General features: G+C 42.8%; 2 protein-coding genes across 2 annotated transcripts in view; both read left to right on the plus strand.

The window, feature by feature from the left end:
• Nucleotides 1–26201, plus strand: part of LOC126567795 (protein transport protein Sec31A) — a 64814-nt gene that overhangs the window by 21929 nt on the left and 16684 nt on the right. The gene's annotated exons all lie outside the window — the stretch shown is intronic.
• Nucleotides 1501–4325, plus strand: LOC126568019 (uncharacterized). The gene is made up of 3 exons (XM_050224416.1): nt 1501–2746; nt 3635–3900; nt 3969–4325. Exons 1-3 carry the CDS (start codon nt 1501–1503, stop codon nt 4323–4325), a joined length of 1869 nt encoding a protein of 622 aa, XP_050080373.1.

The following is a 26201-nucleotide window of genomic DNA, read 5'->3' on the forward strand; positions in this document are numbered from 1 at the left end:
ATTTGGCAAATTAAATCAAGCTGAAGAGAAAATGCACCTAAAAAAAAATGCATCAGTGCTTGGTGTGTAAGGTCACTGAAAGTGAAAATACTCCATGCTGCCCAAAATTGTGCCTACACCACCCACAGCAATAATGAAAAGAAATTTGACTACAGTCTTTTCTTGCGTTTTTACTTGGGTCACGATTTCGATCAGCGCGACGCGAGTTCGTGGTCAATATTTTGACGTACGCGCGCTTTCGCGTACTTCCTCCTGTCTTTTTAGACGGTGTTGAGGGTGCGAGAAAGGAGAGTTTTTGGGATACTTTCGGTACGCACAGTAAGTGACCTTACCATCACCCCTTTTCCAACCTCCTGTTTGAACGTTTTGTCACAATTCGAATCAAAATTACCCGGAATGCTTCAATCACGACGGGACGATGGAATCGCCACCAAGTAGTAGGGTTCGTCGCTTCTGTTGAAGTCTTTCGTTTCTTTCCCCATCGCACTGTTCGGCACGGGCTGGTCATGAAGAATTGTTGTTTTGTTTTACGATCCCGATTTTTAAATATTGTTACTCAAATTACTCTATTAAATTAGTCAAAGCTTGGAGCTTTGACTCAACTAAATTTAAAATAAAAATAAAAGGCTTTCAAGTCGCATATAGTTCTTTAAAATCATTTTTCACTTTTTGTCAATTAATGACGTTGTAGAATTATTGTAAAAAAAAGAGTTAAAATTGACTTATGATAAAAGTTATTAAAAAAATCTAAATTAACACTTAAAAAACCTTTTTTGAAGAAAATTAATAAAAAAAATTAAGTATGAGTCCAACAGAGAGCAGAACACACCTATCAAAGAGACTGAATGTTAAAAATTTTATAGCTCATTTAAATTTTCAGTCAGGTTCGTTCGATCAGTTTCAGTTGGTATAAATATTTTTTGATAATTCTTGAACACGCCATGTTGTTCCACAAGATTCAGATGAATGCTTGATCGTTAAATCCGTAAAACAATTCTTGAATGATGAATAAAATTAATTGCTTTTGCTATAAGAAGCGAAATAAAGTGGAAGATTCATTACTCAAGTTCTGTAGAGAATCTTCAAACCGGGAAATAAGTTTTAAAATCAATTTCAACTCATACTTCCAATAAAATACGTTAAATAAAACAGTGTTGTACCTCAACCACCCCATAGTGCACCATTTAACACAAGAGCGTGAACCACCGGACTACCAGTGGCCGGTGACGCATCCAGACCGAATCGTGCCGTGCGAGGATGATTAAAAATTCTTACATACAGAAAGTGGAAAATAGTGTCACTGCACTAGGAAAGGTGGGGAAATTATTGTTTCCCCCGCTAAAATTCTGGCTGTGAATTGTAATAAAAAGCCTTGCCGTTTGACCATTCGGTCGGTTAGTTTCGTTTGGTGCAGTTGTCCTTGCGGTAGTGGCAGTTTGTCGGAAGTTTCGTTATTGTTTTGTTCGCCGCGGCAATCCACCAAATCAACAAACTTTGAAGATGAATTCTTGTGCGTGGTGTGTTGTGTGTATCGTTGGAGCTTTATTGCTTTGTGACGTGACTCTAACTGATCCAGTGATCGGTAGTGGAAGTGTTTTCTCTGCTACAATAACACGTGCCCTACTACCTCCTAGAAGGGATTCACTCCTGCTCGGCAATCGGTATGGTGCAATTCAACCCGAAATTATTGTGAATCGTGCTCCGGCTAGTTCCACTGTTCCACCGCAAAGAGATCAAGGCGTTGGAGCAGCAGCCGGGTACAACTATGATGTGCCCGCATCGGGGTATCTTCCACCCGAGTCCGTTCCGTTTGCCGATGAACCTCCTGCTCCTGTGCCACCTTCCGTTGTTACCAATTATCTACCACCTGTGTCTCAAGATGAACCTATTGCACAAGACGAACCAGTGTTTCCTGTGTCACCTTCGCAAGACTATCTTCCACCAAATGATCCACCCCAAAGGGATGAAGTGTTCGTGGTGACAACGGTAGCTCCAGGCTATAACTACAACCCACCGACAACTTCAACCTCAACCTTCGCTCCACTAGGAGATGAAGGGTTTGAGGATGGAAATGATAACGATGCTGGCTACCGATATGATCCTCCAGCCAACATCTACATCCCACCAACATCCAACGGTATAGGCCGTTCGCTACGGGATGATCCAACCGGGCAAAGAACACCTATAAGATTGCAGCTAAATGAACTCGCCTGTCTACGAAACAGTGGCGGCTACTTCCGAGCATCACTTACTGTGCAAAGTTCCATCGAAAGTACTCCACTCGTAGATGTAGAGAACGACGGAGGAGATCTTAGTGGCTGTGAGGTGCGATTCGATCAATCACGCCTTCTCATCGACATTGGGTGGCCCGATTTTGGACGCTGTGGAGTGATACCTTGTGGACAAACGCCTACCCGTGAGCTGTGCTTGCGGGTTCGATTCCCTGCCATTGCCGGTATGCGAACGGCGGCAGATCCAGTACTAACGTTACAGTGTCGCATACAGCAAAGGATTGTCGCCAGGACACACTCGGTACGGCTCGGTGTCGCTGACGATGTGCAGGCTCGTGCTGGCTCGACTGGGACCGCTTTCGCAATTGGTGGTTCACAAAGACCGTTTCGATCGCAACTTGGAATCTTTCGACGACAGAATGGTGGTGGATCGTTTACTAGGGCACTGCCGGCGGGTGGAGCAGTTATGCTGGGGGAAGAGTTGATGCTGAGGACACAGGTTTCTGCGGGTGATGGTGAGTATTGGCTTAATTTTCTCTTTTTCAGCTTTGGTTCTGCAACCTGGAGAAGTCTTTTCCTGCATTTAGTGGCCGTTTTTGGACTGCGTTTTATTCGCATCTAGCGATGTCTTTATCCGGGTATCCTATGAGGGTCCATTACCTTTTCTAGAGTCCATTAATCATACGCTTTTAACATGTTTAATAGTAAATTCTACTCTCATTTAGTATCTCATACTTACAGAGAATTTTACTCTGGAATATAATGAATTTTTTCAGCCATTTAGGGGAATTTTTCAAATGTATTTTTGTAAGCCCGTTGTGGAACTTTGCAATCATATAATGGAATTTGACATTCACTGACTTCAAAATCCTACCAACAGCTCTGGTTTAAAGGATTTTTTATCCATGACGGACGGCTTAGTCGTATCGTAAGTTCAAAGAAGTAATTAGCACCGAATTGACTAATAATAAGACTAATAATAAGACTAATAATTCGGTAAACTCCCGAACCGAATTGACTAATAATAAGACTAATAATTCGGTAAACTCGTCCAAATGTGAATGCTACAGTGTGGTGATGTAAACAATCTATTGGTTCACACCAAACGCACAGCAAAATTACCATTTTATGATTGCAAAGTAACACAGTGGAGTGGCGAATTTCTCCTAGCTGAATACAAAGTTCAACTAGTTAAATGCAGATTTACCCAAGAAGCGTGTAATCTTTCACTACAGGTACATAAGTCGTAGGACATCCTCATCCTTATGAATACTCTGGATGAACAATGTTCCAATTTTAAAGACTTTATTTTTCATTCTTGCTTGTTAAAAATATTTTTGGAATCAACAGTGAGCCTACGGACGATGTTAAACTTGACGCTCCTTTTTCATAACTCCCTTTAGGTTGGAACTTTACACGACTCTCCGAGGTGGTAATGCAACGGCTCTCACCAACCGGAACCGTACTAAATTCGGCCTCACTCGTAAACACGAACGGATGCCTAAATCCGCTGATGCGCGCCATCAGCCCAGTAGCGCCCGTCTTTGAGGCACCGCTTGGCTATCGGCTAGGCTTCCGGGCGGCCATGTTCCAGGGAATGCGCAGTGGGGACGAGATGATACTGCGCGTCCGCATCGTCGGATGTGTCGATCGACGCGAGTGTCTTGTGGTAGGTGGCTGAGTTTCAACCATTCTGCAAATCATTAATCAAACGGGTCTCTCTTCTGTGCCGCACAGGAAAATTGCCAAACAACAGCAAGATCGAAGCGCGAAACCGAAAGTCCCGCTCCCGAAGGACACGAACCGAATGGGACGACTCCAGCAACCGTCTCCACTACCACCGCAAGTCCATCACCTCCGCTGACCGAAACGGCATCGATCGCTTTCCGTATAATGCTACCGCCCGAGGTCTTGGCTTCTTCCTCGGCCGCAGATACACAGGATTATGGCCGCGGTGCTTCCCATTCGCTTCTCTGGATCACCCTTGGCACGACGACGACGATCGTGCTCGTCGCCGTCGGTGTGCTGGCGCTGGTGCTGCTCAAACTGCGCCACAAACGACGTCCCAATTACGATCAGTATCAGGCGGATTAGAGTGAGCCATGGATTAAGTACGAGTGTGTGCTTGCCGATGGCGCGTACCGCCATACCCACCTTGAATGAATGAAAGCGAACGTGATGTGAATGGACGTGCCGGTGCTATTAGTTGATGCGCATTCTTGTGTCGCTTAAACTCCTTTGACGACTTCGTCCAGAGGAAGACCGAAAGAGATAAAGCGACGAACCCCCTCGTCATCTCTAGGGATTTGGAAGCAGCACGTGAAAAAAGTTACCATTCGCCACCGTGTAACCCGGTGGGGGAAGCTGTTAAGTGAGTTATTAAAGTCTCTGCGGTGCCGCAAAATGCGCATCACATATGAGGATCGCCGTTTGTGAAGTATGGAGCAAAAAACACGAAGAAAAAGCACAGCGACGGAGACGTAAAGCGTTTTTAAGTTGACTTGGTGCAACTTGGGTTATTGCTAAGAAAAAAGGAGCTTGAAGTGTAAGGTAAGACGTAGAAAAAAAAGCTTCTACGCTCTCCAACAGCCATGACGAATCGATGACGAACGGTAGCTAAGTTGATGGCAAAGGTAGACACAGAAAAAAACCCAACCTCATCTCATCGGACTTAGTTGCTAGTGAGCGAACAGGGTGGTGGGGAGAGGAGGGGGGGGGAGGGGTTTATTTATTTATTTTTTTTTGCGCAAAAGGGCAGAAGGGCTCACGCAGCGCAAGGCTTAATGAAATCCGCTGAGAATTCTTCCATTCGGCCTAGGTTTCGTGCACACGATCGTGCAGTTTTTCTTTACTTCTCCACTCAACCGTTGCATACAGCTCACTCTGTGGTGTCGATCGAACTGCAACTGGATTGGTGACCGAAGGCTTACTGTGCAGAGTGGAGTCGTGCGTGAAGAATTGGATTGGTAGACTCGCCGGCCACATGGCACACGGTTGAAACAAAAGGTTATTTAATTAGGTTATTGTTATTGCCCAACACGGTCAGCAGCGGAGCTTTGTATGATTAATTATTTATTGGTAAGTTATGAAACCGACAGGCGACAAGTTCTTTCGTGGCCGGTGGTGCGAAAAGAATGCGTGCTTGGCTACACAGGTACGGTGTTATGTGTTATGTGGTGTAATCGAATAAATATGCGTGCTTAATGTATGTAACAGAGGTGTTTGCTGTGCAGTATGAGTGAATCGGTGAAGAGTGTGAAGAGATAAATATGTTGATAGATGGCAGTGACTCTGAAGCGATTGGATTGCGATAGAGGGTTTAAAGAAGGATTGTATTCATTGCAAAAATCATGGGGCATTGGTAGACGTTATTTCTTATTTGATAATCAGCACTAGTTTTCATAGGACAATATAAGTCTACAAGTTACACAGGCTTGATTCCCCTTGTTGATTGCATGGAGGTTTTGGTAGAAGGTAAATATTTTTCAGAATAATGTAGTGGAAAGTTAGCGAAGGTTTAATAAGTTGCAGTAATGATCCAACTATGATATTATGAGAAGGCAGAACGAGATCGCTTTGAACCCTCTAAGCCTTAAGTCTATGCGTTTTTATGTCTTGTACCTTCATCCTCTCATCAAGAGACTCGAAAGCAAATGCAGCGATCCGGATGACCTGCATATGCTGATGACGTCTCAGTGGTGATTAATTCGCTTCCTAAAATCAAGCTCGAGAGAAGGAGGTTTATGAAGACCGAAGAACGACTGTAACTGTTATGAATATTAACCTTTCTCTGGCAAGGAAATGGATGTTACCACTTCATCGCCAACCCAAACGAGCGTGCTGATGCACCATCAAGCTATTCAATTGTGGTACAAAGATTGGCAGCCTGCATGCCTGCAGAGAACAGAAGATAAACCACTCGTTCATTAGTATCTGCAACGACAACGGCAACTCTTTTTGTGCAGCAGTAGAGTCTTTGAAGCATAAGTTCGGTTTGTGCCCAAGACTACTGTCAGCGGGAAGAGCTTCCTAAAACGCAGTACAGACTACTTATGAAGATTTTTTTAGGATCTAACAAGATCACTCACACAAGAAATTTAAAATATGTTTTCAAACCCTTGTTGTAACACTAGTCGTGGTGGACTGGTGGACTTTCGCGAGGCAGTGGGTACAAAACATTTAGGTGTTTTCTAACTGTAAGAGCACTGAATTCTCCAACGAGCTCACTGTACTCCTTTACGTCTTATGAGGCATGAGTTTGGCATCCTCATCACGTGCCGACCACTCATCGTATCCTTCCGGATTTGATTACCGTGAAGTGCTCTCAGGAGTATATATTACCATCATACCAGAATCTGTTGACTAAAATTTATTGAACCTTAATAACAGATAAAGATGCATAATACATGTTCTCAAGGGTTGATCACATGATCATGAAGAAGTCTGCATTCTTCATGCAGACGTATAGCTTAGTAAGACAAGCTAATCGCAATTGAAAAATTATTCTTTTTCATAAGCTGGCTATCTTTTGCACGTTTATCAACTGTTCAAACAAAGCAACTGAAATGCCGTAATGCCAACCAATTCTTGCGACCATTCATCTTGCTTACTTCCACATGACAAACGCCCATTCCCGAATAAGGAAGCAATTTATTTATGATCATTGCTTCAGCCATCTTCTTTTCGCGTATGCTGTACATCACCGACAATGCCGCGTATGCCGTACATCCGAACAATGAACTGTGAGGCTTTTTTTTTTTGTCGGGCGCATAAATTTATGCTAAAAACATCATAAAAAAGCAACACGCAACGTGCAGAGCAAAGGTACAGGAAAGAAGCGGAAATCGGACACCGCACCGTTAAACGTTGCACCCCTGAATGATTGAATGGTGGCGGGGCGCGGGGTGTAGGTTGATAATTTTTCACAAGTTTATTAATTACAAAATCAAACAGCCGTCCCATAAATCGTGCTGCCGCTTATGAATAAATTATTGCATGCCGGGGGTCTCTTTCTCTCGATTGTTCCCCATTATGGCTTCTCTAACGGGAACGCTGCTGTCGAATATGTTGATGTTCGTGTTCGGCATGCTTACGGTGGAGTATCATCGATCATGACCACGACCACTGATGTGATTTGAACGTGGAAAAAGGGTGGGAAAGGAAGTTCGTATCGTATCCATCAATAAAAAAAATGGCCACCCTCACTATGCTCTTCCTACAATCCGAACGAATTCCGTCCACAGAAGGTGTTGAACGCGTCGTACGAAACCTTTAACACTTGCTTTTAATTTTGTTTTTTCGTCTTACTTTCAGTGCACGCCTTTTCGATTGCCGATGCTTTGCCCGAACAGAAGCAAAATCAAGCCCAACGAATGGGTGGTTTTGTTTCGCGGTGGAACTGCTCGCTTTGGCAGTTGCGATTGACGTGATTCCGGTTTTGTTTTTGGGTTTTGCAAACGCACTTCCGAGCGCGAGCGAATGAGGAACCAACGGAACATACGAACAGAGCGACGGCTCTACTTTAACGACCACCACAACGGATTTCCTTTCCTTCGGAGGATGAAGCAATGCGAGTGAAGCAGGGCAGCGGTGACAGGAAGAATCGATTCGGTGCAGTTGACAAAACGGAATTGCAATGAAACGCAATCGCCCGCTAGCCCGGCAACAGTTCGCATAACTTATGACGGTTGGCTGTCGTTGAGTAATGGGCTCGTTTTCTATGATGACAAGCGCACACGCGTTAACAAACCCCATTTTATACACACACGCAGTTGGCGTGTGTAGTAGCCGGGTGCATTCCGTGTGAATGGAAGTTTATAAATTATGTTTCTCGCGTCCCGTCTCGTGCCGCTTCGTGCCTCATCATCACCCTTACGGGCAGAGCGGCAACATACAAACGCACCATCGCCGACCAGTATTCCGGTAGCTGCATTTAGTCATCATTATGAGCATTGTAGCAAACGGCAGGTACAACCGATGGCAGAAGTGTAGTAAATTAATGTACACCATTCCGTGGGTCTGCTTCCCGCTATGGTAGGGACAGCGATGGATTTTTGGAGTGTCTTGTCGAATGTAAAAAAAGGCAAAAGAGATGCTGGAAGTGGAGGGCATAAGGACTACTTAAAATGGGTTTTGGAAGCTTTATTTTATTTGGATCGTGTTGAATAATGTTAAGACTAAAAAGTTATTTTTGTACAAAAATTATTTGAATATTCTTGAATAGATTCTACGCAAGGAAGGACTCACTATCACTATCCAGCTAGGTAGTAGCAACAAGTCTATTTATTTATTTATTTATATCTTATTTTGTATGCTACGTGGGTTTTACAAATATATTCATAGCCTAAGAATCAGAAAAGGAAGAGGAATCGCGTATAAGAGAGCGGAATCGGGATGCCAAAATCAAATAGGTGATAAGAGTCAATAAAGGCCGCCAACGCGCGTATGAAAGAGTCATTCTGGCCATGGCGTGTACTACGAGACGGAATAAGGAGAGGAGATCTGTCTCGTAGATGACGGGAGGGAGCATACAAAGGAATCAAGGATAAAAGCGCGGGAGCATCGATGTCATTGGAGAGGAGACAAGCGATGAAATGGGAGCGGGAATGAGAGTGCAGCATTCTTATCGATTCAAATCCAAGAAGTCGACAACGATGAGGATAAGAGGGGATCCCTTCAGTGTATCCGGTTAGAAAACGGCGAACAGCAATACGGGTAAATTTCCGCTGTACCCTCTCTATCCTATCCATTTCTATCTGGCCAGCTGGTGAGCAAACTACTGAAGCGTATTCTAAAATTGATCGAACCCAGCAATTTTGAGATTTGAGACATAGAGGGTCTAGTTGGGTATTTGAGGGCTGGAAAGTTCTAACAGTTTAGCCAACATGATGAAGAAGTCTGCTAGCGGTAGCTTAAATGCGGTGGCTGCTAAAGTTGGCTTAAACTACATCTCAACTGCTGCACTTAACACGCCTCGTCTATCAATAAGGAGGGCTAAAGAAAACTTTACTGCCGAATGAATCGTCCAGTGAGATTCCCATGCCATGATCGGCCCATGGTGTCATGGCGGTCACTTCTCTATTATCCTTACAGAAATGCCGTTTACGAGGGCTCCACGAGGTCTCAGAAGTTTTTCTCATACTGTAGCATATTTGATAGACTTATAGCGTTTCTAACGTACCTTAATATTGATTTCTAATCTAATAACTTAGGCTCCGATGGGCTAGCCATATTATACGCATGGCACCAGACGACCCAGCTCAGAAAGTCCTTTAAGGCCGTCCACACGGACAGAGGAGGCGTGGTAGGCCTAGATTGAGGTGGGTGGATGGCGTGGATTCATCCGCCATCAAGGCCGGGATAACGGATTAGCGGACAACCGCGTGGGATCGTGAGCGGTTCCGGATTCTGCTGCGGCAGGCCAAGCCGCAAAGGGGTTGTAGTGCCTGATAATTAAGTAAGTAAGTAATAAGTAGTGGGACATAAGGAAGTTTGGTGAAACATTTGGTAATTCCTATTAAACGAAGCCACACCTTTAGCCATGGATCATTTTGGACTAAATCCGATCTTTATATCAGACACCATTTGAGTATTAAGTTTGTATGTTATTTGCAATTAGTTGCGGTCGAAAACCCGAGAAGTTTCGGAAGAACTCCTCCAATACCCAAACAAAGTTTGGAGAGACTTCAAGGGTGCATCAAAGAATACCAGCTACAACGTATAACCTTACACTTTCGGCAGCATTTGAGTTGTTGAAGTTCGTTGCTCAGCGATTAGGCGTCATACAAGAGTTTTGAGGCAAAATTTATCCCATGTCGTGATTGTAACCTTTTTGGAGTCGATTCTGGATCTTCCTTGTGGTTTTATCGTGCCTCAATAAATAAACAAATTTATTTTAGGTTTAACGATAAAGGGGAGGACAAGATATCATATCAAATATCATTCGAAAGAATGAAAGTATGGGGCTAAAGAACCTCAGCAATTTTCTTATTACTACCGATTATTGAGGAATCCAAAGTATTTGATGTACTTCAACATAATCTGGAGCTATCTTGTGTCTTTAGGTGGAATATCTAATAAATTCTAGGATCGAGGATAACCATTCTCTGGTAAAAAACTGTTTAATATCGTTTGTAAGTCTATTTATCAGCTGAAATATCGCTTTTCTTAATGCATTCGTGCTGATAGATATCAAAAATCGATACCGTGTTGTATAGCAATTTCCTTATCCAACCACTATCAATCACCCCTATTGATTTCTTCATTTATTCCACAAGAAATTTATTTGTTGGTAGCAGAAGTTGGATGAAACGGTTAGTACCGTCCCCATTAGGGAACCCTTAACATAGGTCTCCTCTTGCACCTCCTAAATAAAACCATCCATAAAGCGGCAAATTATGAAATTAACGGCAACAAACTCATATCTTGTCCGATCGCACACGTCCCAATATGGCGTTGGTGTACTACGGGTTGACATGCAGGTTGCCGCTGCCGGCAGGCCAGTTTGCACGGTTCTAGCCGATGCATGATCCCTAACCCAAACCGTCACTCGGCTACATCCGCTTTGGGCGACATCTAAACAAAGTGTTTCGCTTTCGTGCAGTGAGCGATCGTGTCGCGTTGATAAGAAACCGCACGACTACGAGACACGGTGTCGCGACACACAGGGAAAACGAATGCCTTCGGGATATCGATTCTATTTACATCCGAAATGTACGCGGTACATCTTGCCCTTATCCAAACATGGCGACAAGTGTGCGAAGTAAACACGGGACAGAGCGTGAGTGGAGCGCTGCACGAGAAGCCGCTGTACTTCGTTACGCTTCGTCACGGCGATTCTCTTTATGGTTCGGTGCATTCGATTGCGGCCGGTCGCGAGGGTGCAAGATGGCGAAGGAGGGAATAATTTATTGCTTCTTTCACACGCTTGCAGGTGTCGTGTTTGTGGTGCAGCGGCCAATTGTGATTGCAGATTTTTGACTGCAGGAAGAATGGTTCGCTCGTGAAACATCGAGCAGACGAAATTATCGGACGGCAATCAAATTTATGTACGCTTGACAATTTTGATTGATCTGTCCAGCGTCAAAGGCGGGAAAGGGAGGTGGATTCCGTTCCGGTTTTAATTGTGACTGCATTGGAGAGCATGTAGAGTTTCTGTCGTACGGCAGTTTATTGCTGGCGGCATTTTGCCTGTGCGTTGCCTTTTACAGTAATTGGCGCGAGAGCCGTTACGATGAAATCTGCACCCAGCGAATATGACAGCTGACAGATGGCTGAGTCTTGGCAGGGTTGGCGGTTGGCGTCTTCAGGGAGTTGGCGTTCTTGGCGTGCCGTTAAATAGGCTTATCTTAAGCGCTCATGAGTTGTTGATGACCGGGTTGATCGCTCGTGTAGCGACATCGGTACCATTCATGTCGGTGGCGTTTCTAATTGACCGGTAAGGATTTATGTTTGGGTGCGATAGCATCACCGCATAAACTACATCGCTTGGGTAAGTGTGAAGCCCTCCGGTTGTACAAGCTGCAGTTATGATTGCAACTTGTGATAGATATGCGAAGGTAGAGGTTGTAGTCGTTTGGTAATGGTGACTCATGCTAAGGATGGTCAAGGGTTGTGTTATTACTTTTGATAATCACCAAGAATCACATGGAATATTTATTTATCGACCTCTTGTGGATTGTTCTCAAAACCAAGACTCATATTATTTTTTAAAAAAATTTACAATAAAATTTCGTTAGTACTGTATTGTAGAGGATTTGATGATAGATCCTTAAAATAAATGTTCAAGATTTTCCATCAAGGAAGAACACATCGTTAATTTAATTGTTGGATGTAGATAAATTTCATGCAAAAGATTCAGTAGTGCAAAAATCTTTCATTTCAATTGAATGGTTACACGTAATGAGTTCCAGAACAAATGTGTTCCAACGGGAAATGCAACATTGGCGCTGGTCTCTTTACAACTACGTGGCATTAATAAGTTTAGTAAGCCATTTGATAATCGGCTTGATTGTTGAAAAATTAGTCAGAGAGTTTTCAGATGCCCTGCCGAAAATTACCTGGCTTTAAGCGATCGATTTTAACGCCCGTCTTTGCCAAGGCCTGAGACAGATATTGTATAGAAAAAAAGCTAGTCAAAATAGTCAGCTTAAAGGTCGCCTATTTCATCAAATCATTCGTGATTTGGTCGAGCAATTATTTAAATATATTCTTCTCTTCAAATTGGCTTAAAAAATTTTGATCTTACAGTAGTCGTGTCCGTTTAGTTAAAAAAGTAAAGTAAGTAAAATTTAAGGGACATTTAAAATTGTTTAGAAATTTCCCTCACAGGCTGTGTGTATTGGACTTTGCCCTTCTGCTTCCAGCCTATCCTGCTTTATTGAAGAAGAACCTTTTAGAAGGGATGGCGTAGGTTTTAGTTGTGCCTCGTGCCAAGAATTTAGCTTATATTTTTCAAATATATTTTATATTGATTCCAGACTACTCGATAAAACATTGATAGAACAACTGTAAATTTGCTTACACAATCTTACGTTGAATATTGGTGTATAATTTTGTCTTAAAAGAAATCCTGATGGTAAAAGTGTATGCTGAAGAAATAACAATATTATTGATACCTTGTACGATGGCATTCTATTTGTGCAAAAATTGTTGCGGATTGCTTTAAAGACTTTGACGACGAATTAATCTTAACTGATGAAACATGGACAATTGGTTATAGGACCAGATAGTCCAGAATACCGTAAATATGTCTGGCTACGAGTACAGAAGATAGCAATGGATGGAGAAGTAGCTTACCGTGCTGAATGTTTAACGAAAGAAATTTATGACAGCTGTCCATTCACTTTCACAGTCAATTATTTATGTAGTCCGGCAATTTCTTGGTTGAACTCTTAGCTGCTGTCAAGCCTAGAATGGATTAGTAAGAGAAGGAAGAGCGATAAAATTAATTAAAAATAGTAAACAAAAGAAAAGCAAAGGCAGGATTAATTCCAATAATTTTAAATAACTTTTTAAACCACTTTTACTTTCATTTTTGACAAATCGTTTAATTTTAGAACTATAAACGCATATCGAAGGCACTGCATACACCATTTTAATGAACTTGGAATGACTATTTACATTCATGAACCGTAATAACTCCTGACTGTAATGCTACATATTTGCAATTTATTAGAATGTAATCCCTTTTGCACCTGACAGCATAACGTGTCCATCTTCACCGCCCGAACCACCCGACTATCTGCCTGTCGAAAGCTTCCAAAAGGTAGCTATAATTAAGCTACTTTACATCACAAACGCAATACCGATCTCGGCATCCACCTGCATGCTTTCCGATCGTTCCGTCCAGGGTGAGAGGTTCCAAACTGTGCGTGTGTGCAGCGGTAAATAAATCCCGTGCATGCCGGTCCCGATTGCGTGTCGCATGACCGGCGGGTAAATAAATTATTTACAACTCTTAATTGACTTAGCGGATAGTTGATGTAATTAAAATTAATTTATTACACACACACTCACACACACACATACGTGTAAGTACGAACGGAGGTCCCTTTTTTGGGGGTGGATCGCCTCCATAAGCCCGTCCTATTGGATCGCGTGAGTAAACGTAGCTTCTTGAAGTTGGTATGCCCGATGTCCCTCGAGACCTCATTGCCACCTTTGGCTTTACGGTTGGGAGCACAATAAGGGAAACAAAACAAAAAAAAGATGCTCCCTCCGAAGCGGCCCAGTTGGGACCAGTGTGTTTCTGCCGCGAAAGAGGCACTCCACACGGGCCAGTAACTCCCTGGAGTCGGTTTTCAAAGTAATGAACCGCAAGAAAATGATCGCCCGAACCGAACAGGTCGAACCGAGCTGCGCTGATGAAGTTATGACCGCGGGAGATCGGCCGAACGCGCATTGCTTTAACCGGTGGGAGTTGGGTCTCACGCAGCTGCTGGACCGCCCCATGCGAGGGACGCCCAGCACGATGTCACCAAATGAGGCAACTCTTGCTGGTCGAATGGCATCGGATCGACCGTTTTTTTTTTTTTTTTCGTTGGTACCTCATCGAAAAGGCAAAGCATGGCAGATTGACGCGATATAAATTAAACATGAGAAAATCGATATAAATTAAGCTCCGCTACGCTGTACGACGGGATCGGCCTCGGATCGGCTTGGGCGGTGAAGTTTTCTCACGAAGATGGATGATCCTGAACCGCTGACAGTTATTGTGTGTGAGTTGTGGAGATACTTATGCGGAGTTGATTAGCGAGACAGTATCAAACATCTGTTACGGTTAAGGAGCGTGTAAAAAAGGTAGCTTATCTGGGTAATTAGTATGCTAGTGATTTGATAAATTCACCAAAGACGGTGTGTGGCGATTTATGGGCCATCCGTACACGAATGATACTGTTAACCGGTTAGCAGTGCAAAGAGCTGGTTTTTTAGGTTAATAAAAATATTTCCTTAGAGCACACGTTTGTTTTGATTTGTATGACAAGATGTTTCTTGCTTTTAGTTCGTTAAAAATTGTAATTAAAATACGTGCCAGCTGTTTGGTGCTGTTACGACATTTTTTCCCGTTAGAGGGCGCCATGATTTCGTAAGTGATTAAAGTTCCTATGACTTGTTTAAACATTGTAACAATTGTTGTTAATAATTGTAAACTAGGGCCGCAGTTAAGGGTTTCCTAAGCATAAGACCACTCTTCTTGCGTTCATCGCTTTGAAGTCAAAATCAATCGTGTTGACACGATTCATTTTCCTACAATTCCATGGAACCAGCCAGTTTTCACCTTGTTGACGATCGATTATGAAGCACCCTCAAACGAACCGTACCAAATACATGACCGTTTGCAGAAAGAAACCTCTAATTGACACCTTTTCCCTCCACTCAAGTGCGTACGTGCGCTTGCAGGCGGCATCCAACGTTGTTTACGTCAGTTACGTCTGGCGCGTACCCAGACGATTAGGTGCAATTTTCTTAAACGTGCTAATAATGATTCACGCGGCGAACCGAATACGAGCGCACACGGGCGCTCGCTCGCGCCTTGCGATCGAGACCCAATAATCAAATAAAGTAATTATAGATCAATAATTTTTTACGACACTTTAAAGATCACATTACGTGTTGGTGTGAAGGGTTGCTGTGGTCGAGATGGTCGGGACGGTGTGTCGATTACAATACGCCGCGTAGCACGACTTGTCGTCTTGGTCATTGAAGTTATTGATTCACCCAAAAAGCCGGTTCATGCCAGCCGGGTGGACAAAATCGAACAGCTTTCAAGTGGTAAAAAGCGAGGATGATCGCCGACCGTCTTTGGGGAAGGTTTAAGGTATGGACTGGAAGGACATCTGAACAAAAGGGAGCGAGTGAGAGATGGAGAGAGCAAGAGAGACAGGAGACAGGACCGCTTTAGGATGCACGGTTACGTTAGCGTATAATTAGGGCGTCTGTAGGAAAATTGGTTTCTGATTGCTACCCTTGGATCAGTCGGCTTGTTTGGAGGGGGAAAGGGAAGAGCGTTGGGAGGATGCAGATGGGATGAAAAAATGGACATTTCCTTTAACAGCGATCACGGCAAACGGTTAATTAGTGGAGAAATGTTTACGCCAAGGAGCACGTGGGGAGGCACACTGTGGGCATAAGCTGAGAAGCATAAAATGTATTATTTCCAGTAGGATGCACAGTTTGGGGTTGCACAAATTGTTCGTAGGTTAATGAAAGTAGCAAAAATATTTCACAATACAACTTTTAGATCATGTTTAGAAGTAAGTAAAGATAGGTAAAATATGAAACTAACATAAAAAATACATTAAAAAACATTACACGACAAAATTATTTTTTTGACTTTTATAAGACACCACAAACAGAGGAGGAAAAAATAAGGAAGTAACAAAATTTAATACAGTCGAATTAAGACACAAAGTAGAAAAGCAAAATATCAGACGTAACGGAAAACTAACTAATTAAACTGCAAAACAAAATCTATCAAAAAATCAAGCTTAAAACAAAATAAAATTAAAACAAACAAATTTATCTAATAAATCGCGCTGTTACGATGAAAACCAATTAAAATAAAAAGGAGACAACAATAAAAAGAAATTTGTAAATTTAACCAAAACATGGAAGCGAAATTAAGTAGAAAAGTATGTATTTAAAAGCTAAAAAATAATTAATAGTGAACCACTGCTGTTCTTCTTGAAGACTGAACAAAATATATCGACAACGATCAACTCCGGATCATAAAGAAGAACCAAACTCTTCGACCAACCCTCAACCTCGTCAGCAGCAAGCAACAAACCACAGACCTCGTGTGTGTAGAATGTCGTCGACTACCTCCTCCGTCCACAGTCGCCACACCGAGCAATCATCGCGCTTAATCGTACGACGGATTCGTCGCAAATGATATGTTGCGGAAGAGGGTCGTGTCCGCTGGCCGAGGCAAAAGTGCCAATTGATAAGTTATGTTTCGCGAAAAGGAGCTCCCATCCCATACAAATCCCACCCATTCGTTGCCACCCTATACCCCCCCCCCACCCCTCGCCAAGGATGATTATAATTTCATTAGTCGGTCTGGAGGATGGCAGCCCACCGAAGATGGGAGAGAAATTGGTATTTGATTCCACGCGTGTCGAAGACGGCTTGGTTTCAGTGCTCGAGTTAATTGATTTTGCAGCGTATCGCATGCAGATGGAATTATTTAAGCGAAGCCAGAACCACCCCCCTCCCCATCCCTTTCTTGCACCCTGGTCTACCCTACCTTAAAGAGGATTAAAGCATAACATTTCTTCGGCGCATTTTGCAACATCGCGCAAAAGGCCAAATGCTTCGAATCAAACACAATTACACGCCATTTAAACGCTTATCACTCGAAACGGTTGAAAATACCTCCTTTACCATCCCTGAGGTGTCATCCTTGGGCTGCGAACGGTACGGCAACCGTGCGGTCGAGTGGCGCATACGAAATGAGACTGACTTCTGCAAACGTGGCCATGGCCGTGGCATGCGAGGGCACCTATCGGAAATGGGGCCGGCCCGTCCTTGGGGTCTCGCTTTATGGGCTGAACATGTGTAACCTGATTGGCGCTGAAGCGGGCAGAAGGCCGGATAGGCGGTGCTGTGCACCTGTGGATGACACTTGTGTAATTTATGGCACGTACATATGTGCTAGATGTCGAATGTATTGTATTGTGCTTGTTTCGCTGATTTGATATGGAATTTGTGTGGTCCTTGAGGTCATACATATTTTTTCCTTATTGGAGTTGGTAAAAGATCCCCCAAGACAGATTCGGGGAAATTGTCTATTCTGCTGGGTCAAAGGAATGACACAAAATTCCTCCTTATATCTCAACTAAAGACACCAGAAATAGCTAAGTAGATGATAGATGGCGCTGCGATCATTCGAGAGAAAGGCTAACGCTAAGTGAAGAAAACACTTAAATGTGTTCTATCTGTTATTCAAACTTAAAATCATAGGTTTATTAGAGGTCTTGAAATATTCTGCATTAAAACTTGCATTAACCAGCAATTACAATAATCTTCTTCTACTTCTAGTTTTGCTCTAACGAGGCTTTGTCCTTCTGTTTCTGGCTTCCTTAACTTAAGATGAAATGTCTGCTAATAGTCATTTCAGCGCACGGGATTTTTATTATTTTAAATCTTTTTACTTAATTTTCTTATTAAACCTTTTTTTCCCCTCCCATTATAAAAGTTGCCTGATTGCTTCCAATCAAGCGTACGTGCAAAATGTCTCACCGCATCATCCCCAAACATTAATTCCTCCATCAATGATGCATACACAAATCATCGAAATTTAATGATATAATTTCATGCTGACCACGGTCACCACCACCGGTCATTCCAAGTGGAGGGATTGGCTTTTTGAGCTTTATCCAATCGCAACCATTGGCCAGCCTCGAGTTGTTTCTTCTATAATCGAATTAAAAAACATAAAACACAGCCACCACCGCCACCACCGTGGCGCGCCAAACGGATTCGCGGATGTTGCCTGTTGATCGTGATAATTGACACAATGATCATTCGGTTAAATATTTAATTGCTACCAATTACAAACGTTTTAAGGGCCCGTGATTATTTAATTTGCTGCTGAACCACTCGCTTGATAGGGCTAGCTGTGGGGCAGGTATCATTTAACGGACAAAAATTTGTTGCAAGTCGATCCAGAGATTTTGATTGTCAAACGCTGGTCTGCTTTAAAAAGGTACCACGCTCGTGTCCCATCCCATCGAGTGTGTGCCAATTTCAAGCAGCACGTATCGGCAGCATGTTTGAATGTGGTTAGTAATTTGATTATTTTTCTGATAATTTGTTTTTTTTTAACCATCCAGTTGCCTTCATCATTATTGCCCGCGGAACTTGGTGGCGAGTCAAACTGCGAGTCAATTACGTGTGCCTGTGGCTTTTAATATTTAAACTCGATTTTCAACCAAAATTAAACTGTTTAACACCTGCCATTGCTGGCGATTTGTATCGATGCAGAACTGTCCGGTTCGCGTGCCGTCAGTTCTGGGCTCTGTTTGCTCGTTCTTGTTTAGTTAGGGCGATGCAGTCCGGCCACCAATTATAACTCGCATCTGATATCTGAAAGCCACAATGAAACTGTTTTATTTGGATGAATAATGCATTCACATTTTTCTTTCAACCTCGTGAGCGTTGAACTACAGGAAAAGATTGTTCTTTAAATAGCCAAAATGCCTACGGCATTAGGAGGGCGAGAGAGAGAGAGAGAGAGAGAGAGAGAGAGAGAGAGAAAGAAAAAAGGGACAAACAAACAAGTACATAATGCATTTCCGTATCGAACCGATGAGAGCGATGCACATTCAGGTTATTTTTCATTTCAATTAAAAAGACGAGTAGGGTTCAATTTTCCAGCCGGATCGATTTTTGGCCACCACACACACAAACATGTGGATTTTCAAACGCCGGCACTATCTGTTAATTGAACGTCTATAATCGGATCGGTCGGGAAATTTGCAATTTTAACCCGCGAGCGACAAGGTACAGCTGAAGTGGATGGGAGTTGGAGGGGTGTAGCACAACGAGCGGATGCATTATTCAGATATAAATACTTAGATTTAATAGCTTTTTGAGTGTTGGATTTGTTCGGTTCGGAGTGTTTAATTTTAGGCGAGTTAAAAGAAGTTTTAATAAAAAAAATATTGTGCGAAGGACCTGTAAATAAATTGCTCAACAAATCCTAAAACAAACGGAGCTATAATTTTGAAACATAAAACTCCAAGTCAGTTTTACTGCGAATGATTGCATCTGCCGTTGATAGATGAACGTTTGCAATGCAAATACGCTGCAGAGTCGAATGGTTGAGGTCCAATTTATCCTTCCCTTGAGAAGGTGCGCTATTGTGTGAGTTGCGTTTTAATTATGGCAACACATCTCTGTCATCATCGTTACCGAATGGCGAACCATAGCGAAGCACACACACTCACCCACGGAAGGACCGTCGCTAAATTGGACAGATCCAAAGGGGACGAGAACATTATGATTTTGTCCATCCAGCAGGATGTAATTCAATTACAAGCGATCGTCAGTATACGGCCGTGCTGGGTCAGTGCGGAAGCTATGGACTTGAGCTGGGCGCTTGAGTGAGTGTTTGAGATGGTACAGGTTCTTTGGGACGGTCTGCTGGATGCAGAGGTGGTAACGGCTCCGGTTTTCACAAAGAATGGCCGGGTATCGAATCCTGTTAGGATGCAGGACCGCCTATCCTGCTAAGGGTAAAACAAACTCAAAGAAAACCAGCAATGGCAGGCCAAGACGTCTGATACGACCGCCTATCGCTTGTTTTGTACAAGAATGTTAATTTTTTCCAGATTATAAAGCTATTATCTTTTGATCTGCTCGTTGTATTTGCATGAAATTTGCAAGAAAGGTAGACTATTTGCTGTCTAACGAATCACATTTTGTTGAGAATAAAACAACTAAAATAAGTAATAAAAAAAAAATCTGTATATTTTTCGCTTCCAAAGCTGTTGCGGTTGCTTGTCGTACGTGTATAAGGAGTTTTAAGCTTTGGAAGCGAAAAATAAAGAGAAAAATATTTGTTTCATTTCTGATCCAAGTGTAATTCAATGCAAAATAAATAACTTAATCTCTCTAAAAAATTTCAAACAAATACGCCAAAAAGAACGAATAACACAAGCTTTGCAAACCGAAAAATAACTAATTCCTTTATAAAACGCGTGGCCTGCCCTTGTAGGCGGTCGTAAATGCAAGAGGCATCAGTCGAAAAAAAAAAAACGAAAAAATACTTGAAAATTATTTAAAAAATTTCTATTTGTCAGACCACATGAAAAATAAATTTCTCGAGGCAATCTATAAATTTTAAGTCTGTATGACATCCCTATCAAAAGTTATTAAGAATTAAAACTACTATTATTACCCAGCTAGGCGGTCATCAACAATAGGGTTAAGGTTGTGTGGAACTTATGAGAAACAACATGAGGCTTTCCTCAAAAAGTAAGCTAAAAAATCCTCACGATAGTACAGCCCTGTTTATCTGCCCTGTAGTTAGTGGTGCAGTTGGAGGGATGACACTTTTATTAAACTAGTCAAATCATAACCTTAGCCACTGAACGTTCCAGCTCAGGAAACATTGTTTGGCACTCTTAAACTAGGCTTAGTTGGAGGTCGGAACGGTGCGGACTTCCAAACAGGATTTAAGTAGAATTGAACTTGTGAGAGTTTTATTCGACAGTATCAATCCATTTCTAAAATGCAAGCTTCACCACATCAATTGAAATTGTAATAAGAACCAGATCGGATCAAGCATATTGGCAGAGCAGAGTAATTATTTCCTATGATGTATACATTCAAATAATGTCCCCAATGACAAGCGGCATAGGCATCGGACTAAGCCTAAAAGCGTCCTATTTTTAGAAATAGCAATGAGCTGTGATTACTCATCGCAAACCCATCAAAGTACATTGCTGTACATCCAATCGGTGTGTCATTCTCAACAGTCAGTACACATCGTTTCCCATTTGAAGTTATCCATCCGGTGATGCAGGTCAACGGATTTTTGGAGCATGAGGGCTGGGGTCATGTACGAGCAGTCAAGCGCTCACCATAAGGACGGATGAGGATAACGAGCCTTCCAAATTACTCGCTCTACCACGCTGAACGTCATTTCCCTTGGTGGTGGTGAAATTGAACCCACCAAAAGAAATAAAAAGAGCAGAACTAGATAACAGCTGCAACATAAAACCCCATATGTTAATGACGGATAGATAAGACAGAAAGAGCGAGAACAAAAAAAAAAAGAAACGGTTTATTGAACTGTCGTCCCAAGGGTCAATTCGTTTATAGCGCGATAATTCGACCGATAATTTGTGTACGGCTCATAAATTCAGCGCTTAACTTCTGTGGCGACCTTCGCTGATGGGTGCACGCCCTCCCCCCGTACCGTGCGGAGTGTGCCTTCTGCTTCCAACTTTATGTGGCCACTGTGCCACACGCTGTGTGACTTACTGCAACGGCACCCGAAATTCGTACTCATTTTCTTAAGGTTTGTTTTTGTTTTCTTCCAAAGTATGAGAAGATAAATTGGTGCCGTGTTCCGCGATGCAAAGCAGAAGAAGTGAAATTGCGCCACTTGAGTATCCCACTGTGAGAAAGCTACAAAAACTTCGCCAACTTTAACCCCTGTCTTTTCAACTTTTCTTCCCTGTATACTCAGCCCTCGATGTGCGTTGTTGATGATAATCGTACCAAAATTTTAAACCGCAACCCAACCAGCTGTGTTTACTTTCTCGCTCTCCTGCCTCTGAGTTTGAGGCCGTGGAATGGATTCCAGAAAAATGTTTCCTGCAAACCACACAACTATCGAAGAGTCGTGTATCGGATGTTTACGAGATAAAAGTAATTAAAACCGCGGTCCGCGAACAGGGAGGAGAATGTTCAAGTACCGGCGAGAGGTCACTAGGCATGTGTGGTGTGTGGTAAAATTTCGGAATGCACAAATTCTTGCACCAACTAACCTCAACCAGCTCAGTTGATCAAGTAAGAGTGTGTAAGCAAACAAAACGTTGAACTCGGGTGTTAAAACCACCTTAGACCGTAGAATGTGTTCTAAAGTACCGCATACCATGAGTCGTATGCAGGGAACGGGGTAAAGAATTATGATGATGGCATTATACGGAAAGGCATAATGGATGACAAATTTGTTTGCGAATCATCTTGGCTGTTCATTACTTCTCCTGATGAGTGTAATTATGAAGCGAGCTACCTTGGCAGCGAATCGCTTAGTTCAAAAGGCTAATAGAAATGTCAAAGAGAAGTTAAAGTGACTAGAGATGAGTTTAGGAATAGAGTTTTAACCTTGGCCTAATCGTAGACATATTAACTTCTTGGCCTAGAGGATGTTTTGTAGAAATAAATAATGTTTTTCTCCGGTTGGTACTGGGTAGAAGCGATTATTAAGATGAGTTCTTGATGTTAGAGAATATCCAGTAGATACACCAATATCCAATGTCTAGGAATTGTGCGTTGAATACAAGAGCTACTTAATGAAATCTTTGGAACTATTTGCTAATTCTCTCTTCTTTCCTTAACGACTCCCTTAGGGTGGTCGAATGTAGATTTATAGATGTTTATATATCACGTAATTTGATAGTCTGTCCCCGCTATGGGGGAATGGTTCAGATCGGATTTGAGCCCTTGGTCCTGCTGTAATATAAGTTGGTCGAATATAAGTAATTGTTGTAGGAAATCGCTCTATAAAAACCGGTCAGATAGACAGTCTACTAGCTACTGAGATTATTTGACAGTAAGAAATCGAATTCAACACTTTAAAAATTCTCATGACCAGCGGCCATGCAGTTTGTCAAGATTTCTTTGCGAAGATCTCAAAAATGAATGATTTCTCGGGTAGAGAGGATGTGGATGCTAAATTAAAAGATTATATGTGGCTTAAATTACCTTTTTCTTTCGTTTTGCACATAGTTTACTCCAGATTATACTATTTAAACGATCGGTAGGAGTCGTTACATGTAATGTACTGTCCAAAGCGTTTTAAAGCACGAACTCTAAACGAAACAATTTCTTTGCGGAACATTGTCTTCCACTGACGTTCAGCCCACTGGCCCATTTACCTACAAATTGAAAATCAACAGCGCGAACCATATTTTAATATTAAAATCAAACACCCAAATCCGCTAGTTGATGATACGGCGGGTCCGAATTACGTTTGCCAGTCCCATCTCCTGCATGACGATCGTTTCCAAATGACGTCAATCTGAGAACGCAACCAGCGAATCGGTGTTGGTGTCTTTTCGCCGAGCGTTATCTGGTCAAGATAAACGTTTGCTGTGCCTGAACTCCATAATCGATTGTATGCAAAGAAGGCAAGCGTTTTTTTTTTCGGTGGAATAATTTAGAATTTTATTCGGAGTTCAGAAACAGAAAACATGCCGGCGAATCCCTCTCGCAGCAGCCGGATGAAGGAATTGGTTGGAGCGTCTTACGTCACATCGTTTGGTGATGTGGTCCAGGGTTTTCGATGCGGTGGGGCACAAATGCTGAACGAAACCGGTTCCCCGTATGTGCGGCTGTTTGGTACCGCGTGGACAGATCAGCACAAAATCTTTATTGTCATAAATTTCTTAGCTGCGTCCTTGAGGGAAGAAATTCAGATTTGCTTGGTGTTTTTTTTTTGTCGTGAACTTGCTGTGAAGCTTTGATGCTATCTACCGACGCCCCAATCGTCAGGTTTGGGTTTGGTTCTGTGCGGGTTATGTCTCAACCGGCTGGCTGTTGGGTGAGGCAAATAAATTGTACTGTACGTAATGATGATCAGATCGTTTGTGTTCGCTCGCGACACGCTTGAGCGTTGAGTAATGTACGCGCCCGGTTGCTAGACACGTCAGAATCACGTCATCTGATCGGCGCTTCATGTTTCATCGTTCGGTCGCGACACTGCGACTTTGGACGAGATTGAAGCGAGCACCACGATCGATCCTCGGACCAGCGGAGGTTCAACCTGTTCGTAACGGGGTGCGCATCACACGCATGTTGTGCATGCGAGAGTGCATCCAAATTATGGCAAATTATTTTAGATTATAATGCTAATTGCAGTCGGAACCATCACGTTGTGGCCCCTCGGTGGTTGGCAATCGAGTTGCCGTGAGTGTGCGAAGGATTTGTGCTGGAAACCTTTTCCTTTGCCAAGCGAAGCACCACCTTGTCCACGGCAAAAGGTGCGCTAGATTTATATGTGTGTATAAATCATCACCATAATGACACCTGCAGCAATAACGCCACACCACACAAGACTGTTGAGTTAGGTCAATGATGATGATGATGCGCACACATTATGGCATCATGGGTGTTGAACGATGGGAAGATGATTCCTTAACGACCAACCAACCAGTCCTCCCTGGGCGCATCAGGCCTTCGTGTTGCCGATCAATTGTGGCCGATTTGTCTTAACCTCCGGAGCTAGCGGGGTGAAGCAGTGAAGGTTTGGTACGGCAATCCAATGTGCGACTCGTTGACAGTGGAAGAATTATATTTAATTATAACATTTTTCATAATCATTTACTATAATTTAATTACATGCAAATACCTATCATTACGCATGTAAATTGTGGGACATGTTGAGGTTGACCGTTTGGCAGGAACTTCCCTCTTCCATCGGGACGCAGCACTCGGCAGCTGGTTGTGGTTGTGATTTACAATGTTGTCGCAGTGTGTGCCGGATATATCGATCATCAGCTGAGCTGTACCTTTTCCCAGCTTTTTTTTCTCTCTCTTCAAAGCGATGTTCCTTTGAAGAGTGCAAAGTCTTTAAATTCCTGGCGAAACTTTGCCACTTCATTTGATATGGAGGACGTGTTCACGGTTAGTTCGAGTGGAGATGGTTGGTTGGCAGGATTTATTGGCACATTTAAAGCTATCTCTTCTAGCGCTTTAGCAGGAGTTGTTCCAAATCTGGAGTGGAAGTGATGATAAATGTGTAAAATATTTTCCATCTTGATGGACCACTTCTTCACTTTTTAGTACGCTGATTTTGGATGCACTACTAAGCCTACTTAGTGACGTGCAAGCAATTAACGAACTGTTTGTAGCTAAATGTCAAGTATCTATGCTATTAGGATTGAAGAGTTGAAGTGGAATAACCGTTGCTATAAATAAGTTTGTAGTTTGTAGAATTTATCTTGTTTGAATAATAACAAAACCGACTCTCCCTACAAGAACAGCCATTTATTAACAGCACCAACATGTTCCTGTCCACATTTAACTGGTCAGTAATGCATGCGACAATTTCTTTACTCCCGCCGAGTAGCTCCATGTGGTCCTTTGTCCATTGATCAAAAAAGGAAATCCACCAACAGCAAGCAATATCCAATGCATCTCCCAGCGCTGTTGGGATCTGCCCAAATGCTTCGATGAAAACAACCGGAAGGTAAGCCGATAAATTAAAGTACCGATAAACACGGTCATCGTGCGCTCCCAAAAGCGTTGTCCCAAAGTAGTTTCGTTGCGTTTCGGCGTGCACAGAAAAGGAAAAGATTTCTTAAACGAAACAGGTTTACGCCAACAGGACCCAAGTGGTTTGATGGCAAACGGAATAGAGGTTTTCTGTGTGCCCAAGAAGACTAACGAGAGAATCCGCAGCTCTGCAGCTAAAGGGTGATTTACTCTTAATTGCTTTACCTCCTTCTTACGGGGTACGTATTAATCGAAACCTGGCCAGTAGGAAGATTGCGAGAACATCGAATATCGCACGGATTGCGTGTGCGTATCGTTGTGCTCCAAGTACCGTTTGGGGTGGAAATTTATGGACACACGGCATTAATTCCGATGCCGTTGCGGTTTGGGCGTAACTGCAGGTCAGAATGGGAAAGCTGCGAATCTTGAACCGTGCGAGATGCATGTGCATCTCGCAGAGCGTAAGTTTTGCTCTGGGCACTCGGCTGCTCCGAAACCGAACAATGAAGCTATTTTACC

This window comes from Anopheles maculipalpis, chromosome 2RL (genome assembly GCF_943734695.1).
Source record: "Anopheles maculipalpis chromosome 2RL, idAnoMacuDA_375_x, whole genome shotgun sequence".
NCBI lineage: Eukaryota > Metazoa > Arthropoda > Insecta > Diptera > Culicidae > Anopheles > Anopheles maculipalpis.

Bases quoted from the DNA above. Each gene is read 5' to 3' on its own strand.
- LOC126568019 (XM_050224416.1), top strand. From the start codon at position 1,501: ATGAATTCTTGTGCGTGGTGTGTTGTGTGTATCGTTGGAGCTTTATTG. The intron at 2,747-3,634 runs GTGAGTATTGGC...AACTCCCTTTAG, and splicing joins ACAGGTTTCTGCGGGTGATG to GTTGGAACTTTACACGACTC. The intron at 3,901-3,968 runs GTAGGTGGCTGA...TGTGCCGCACAG, and splicing joins ATCGACGCGAGTGTCTTGTG to GAAAATTGCCAAACAACAGC.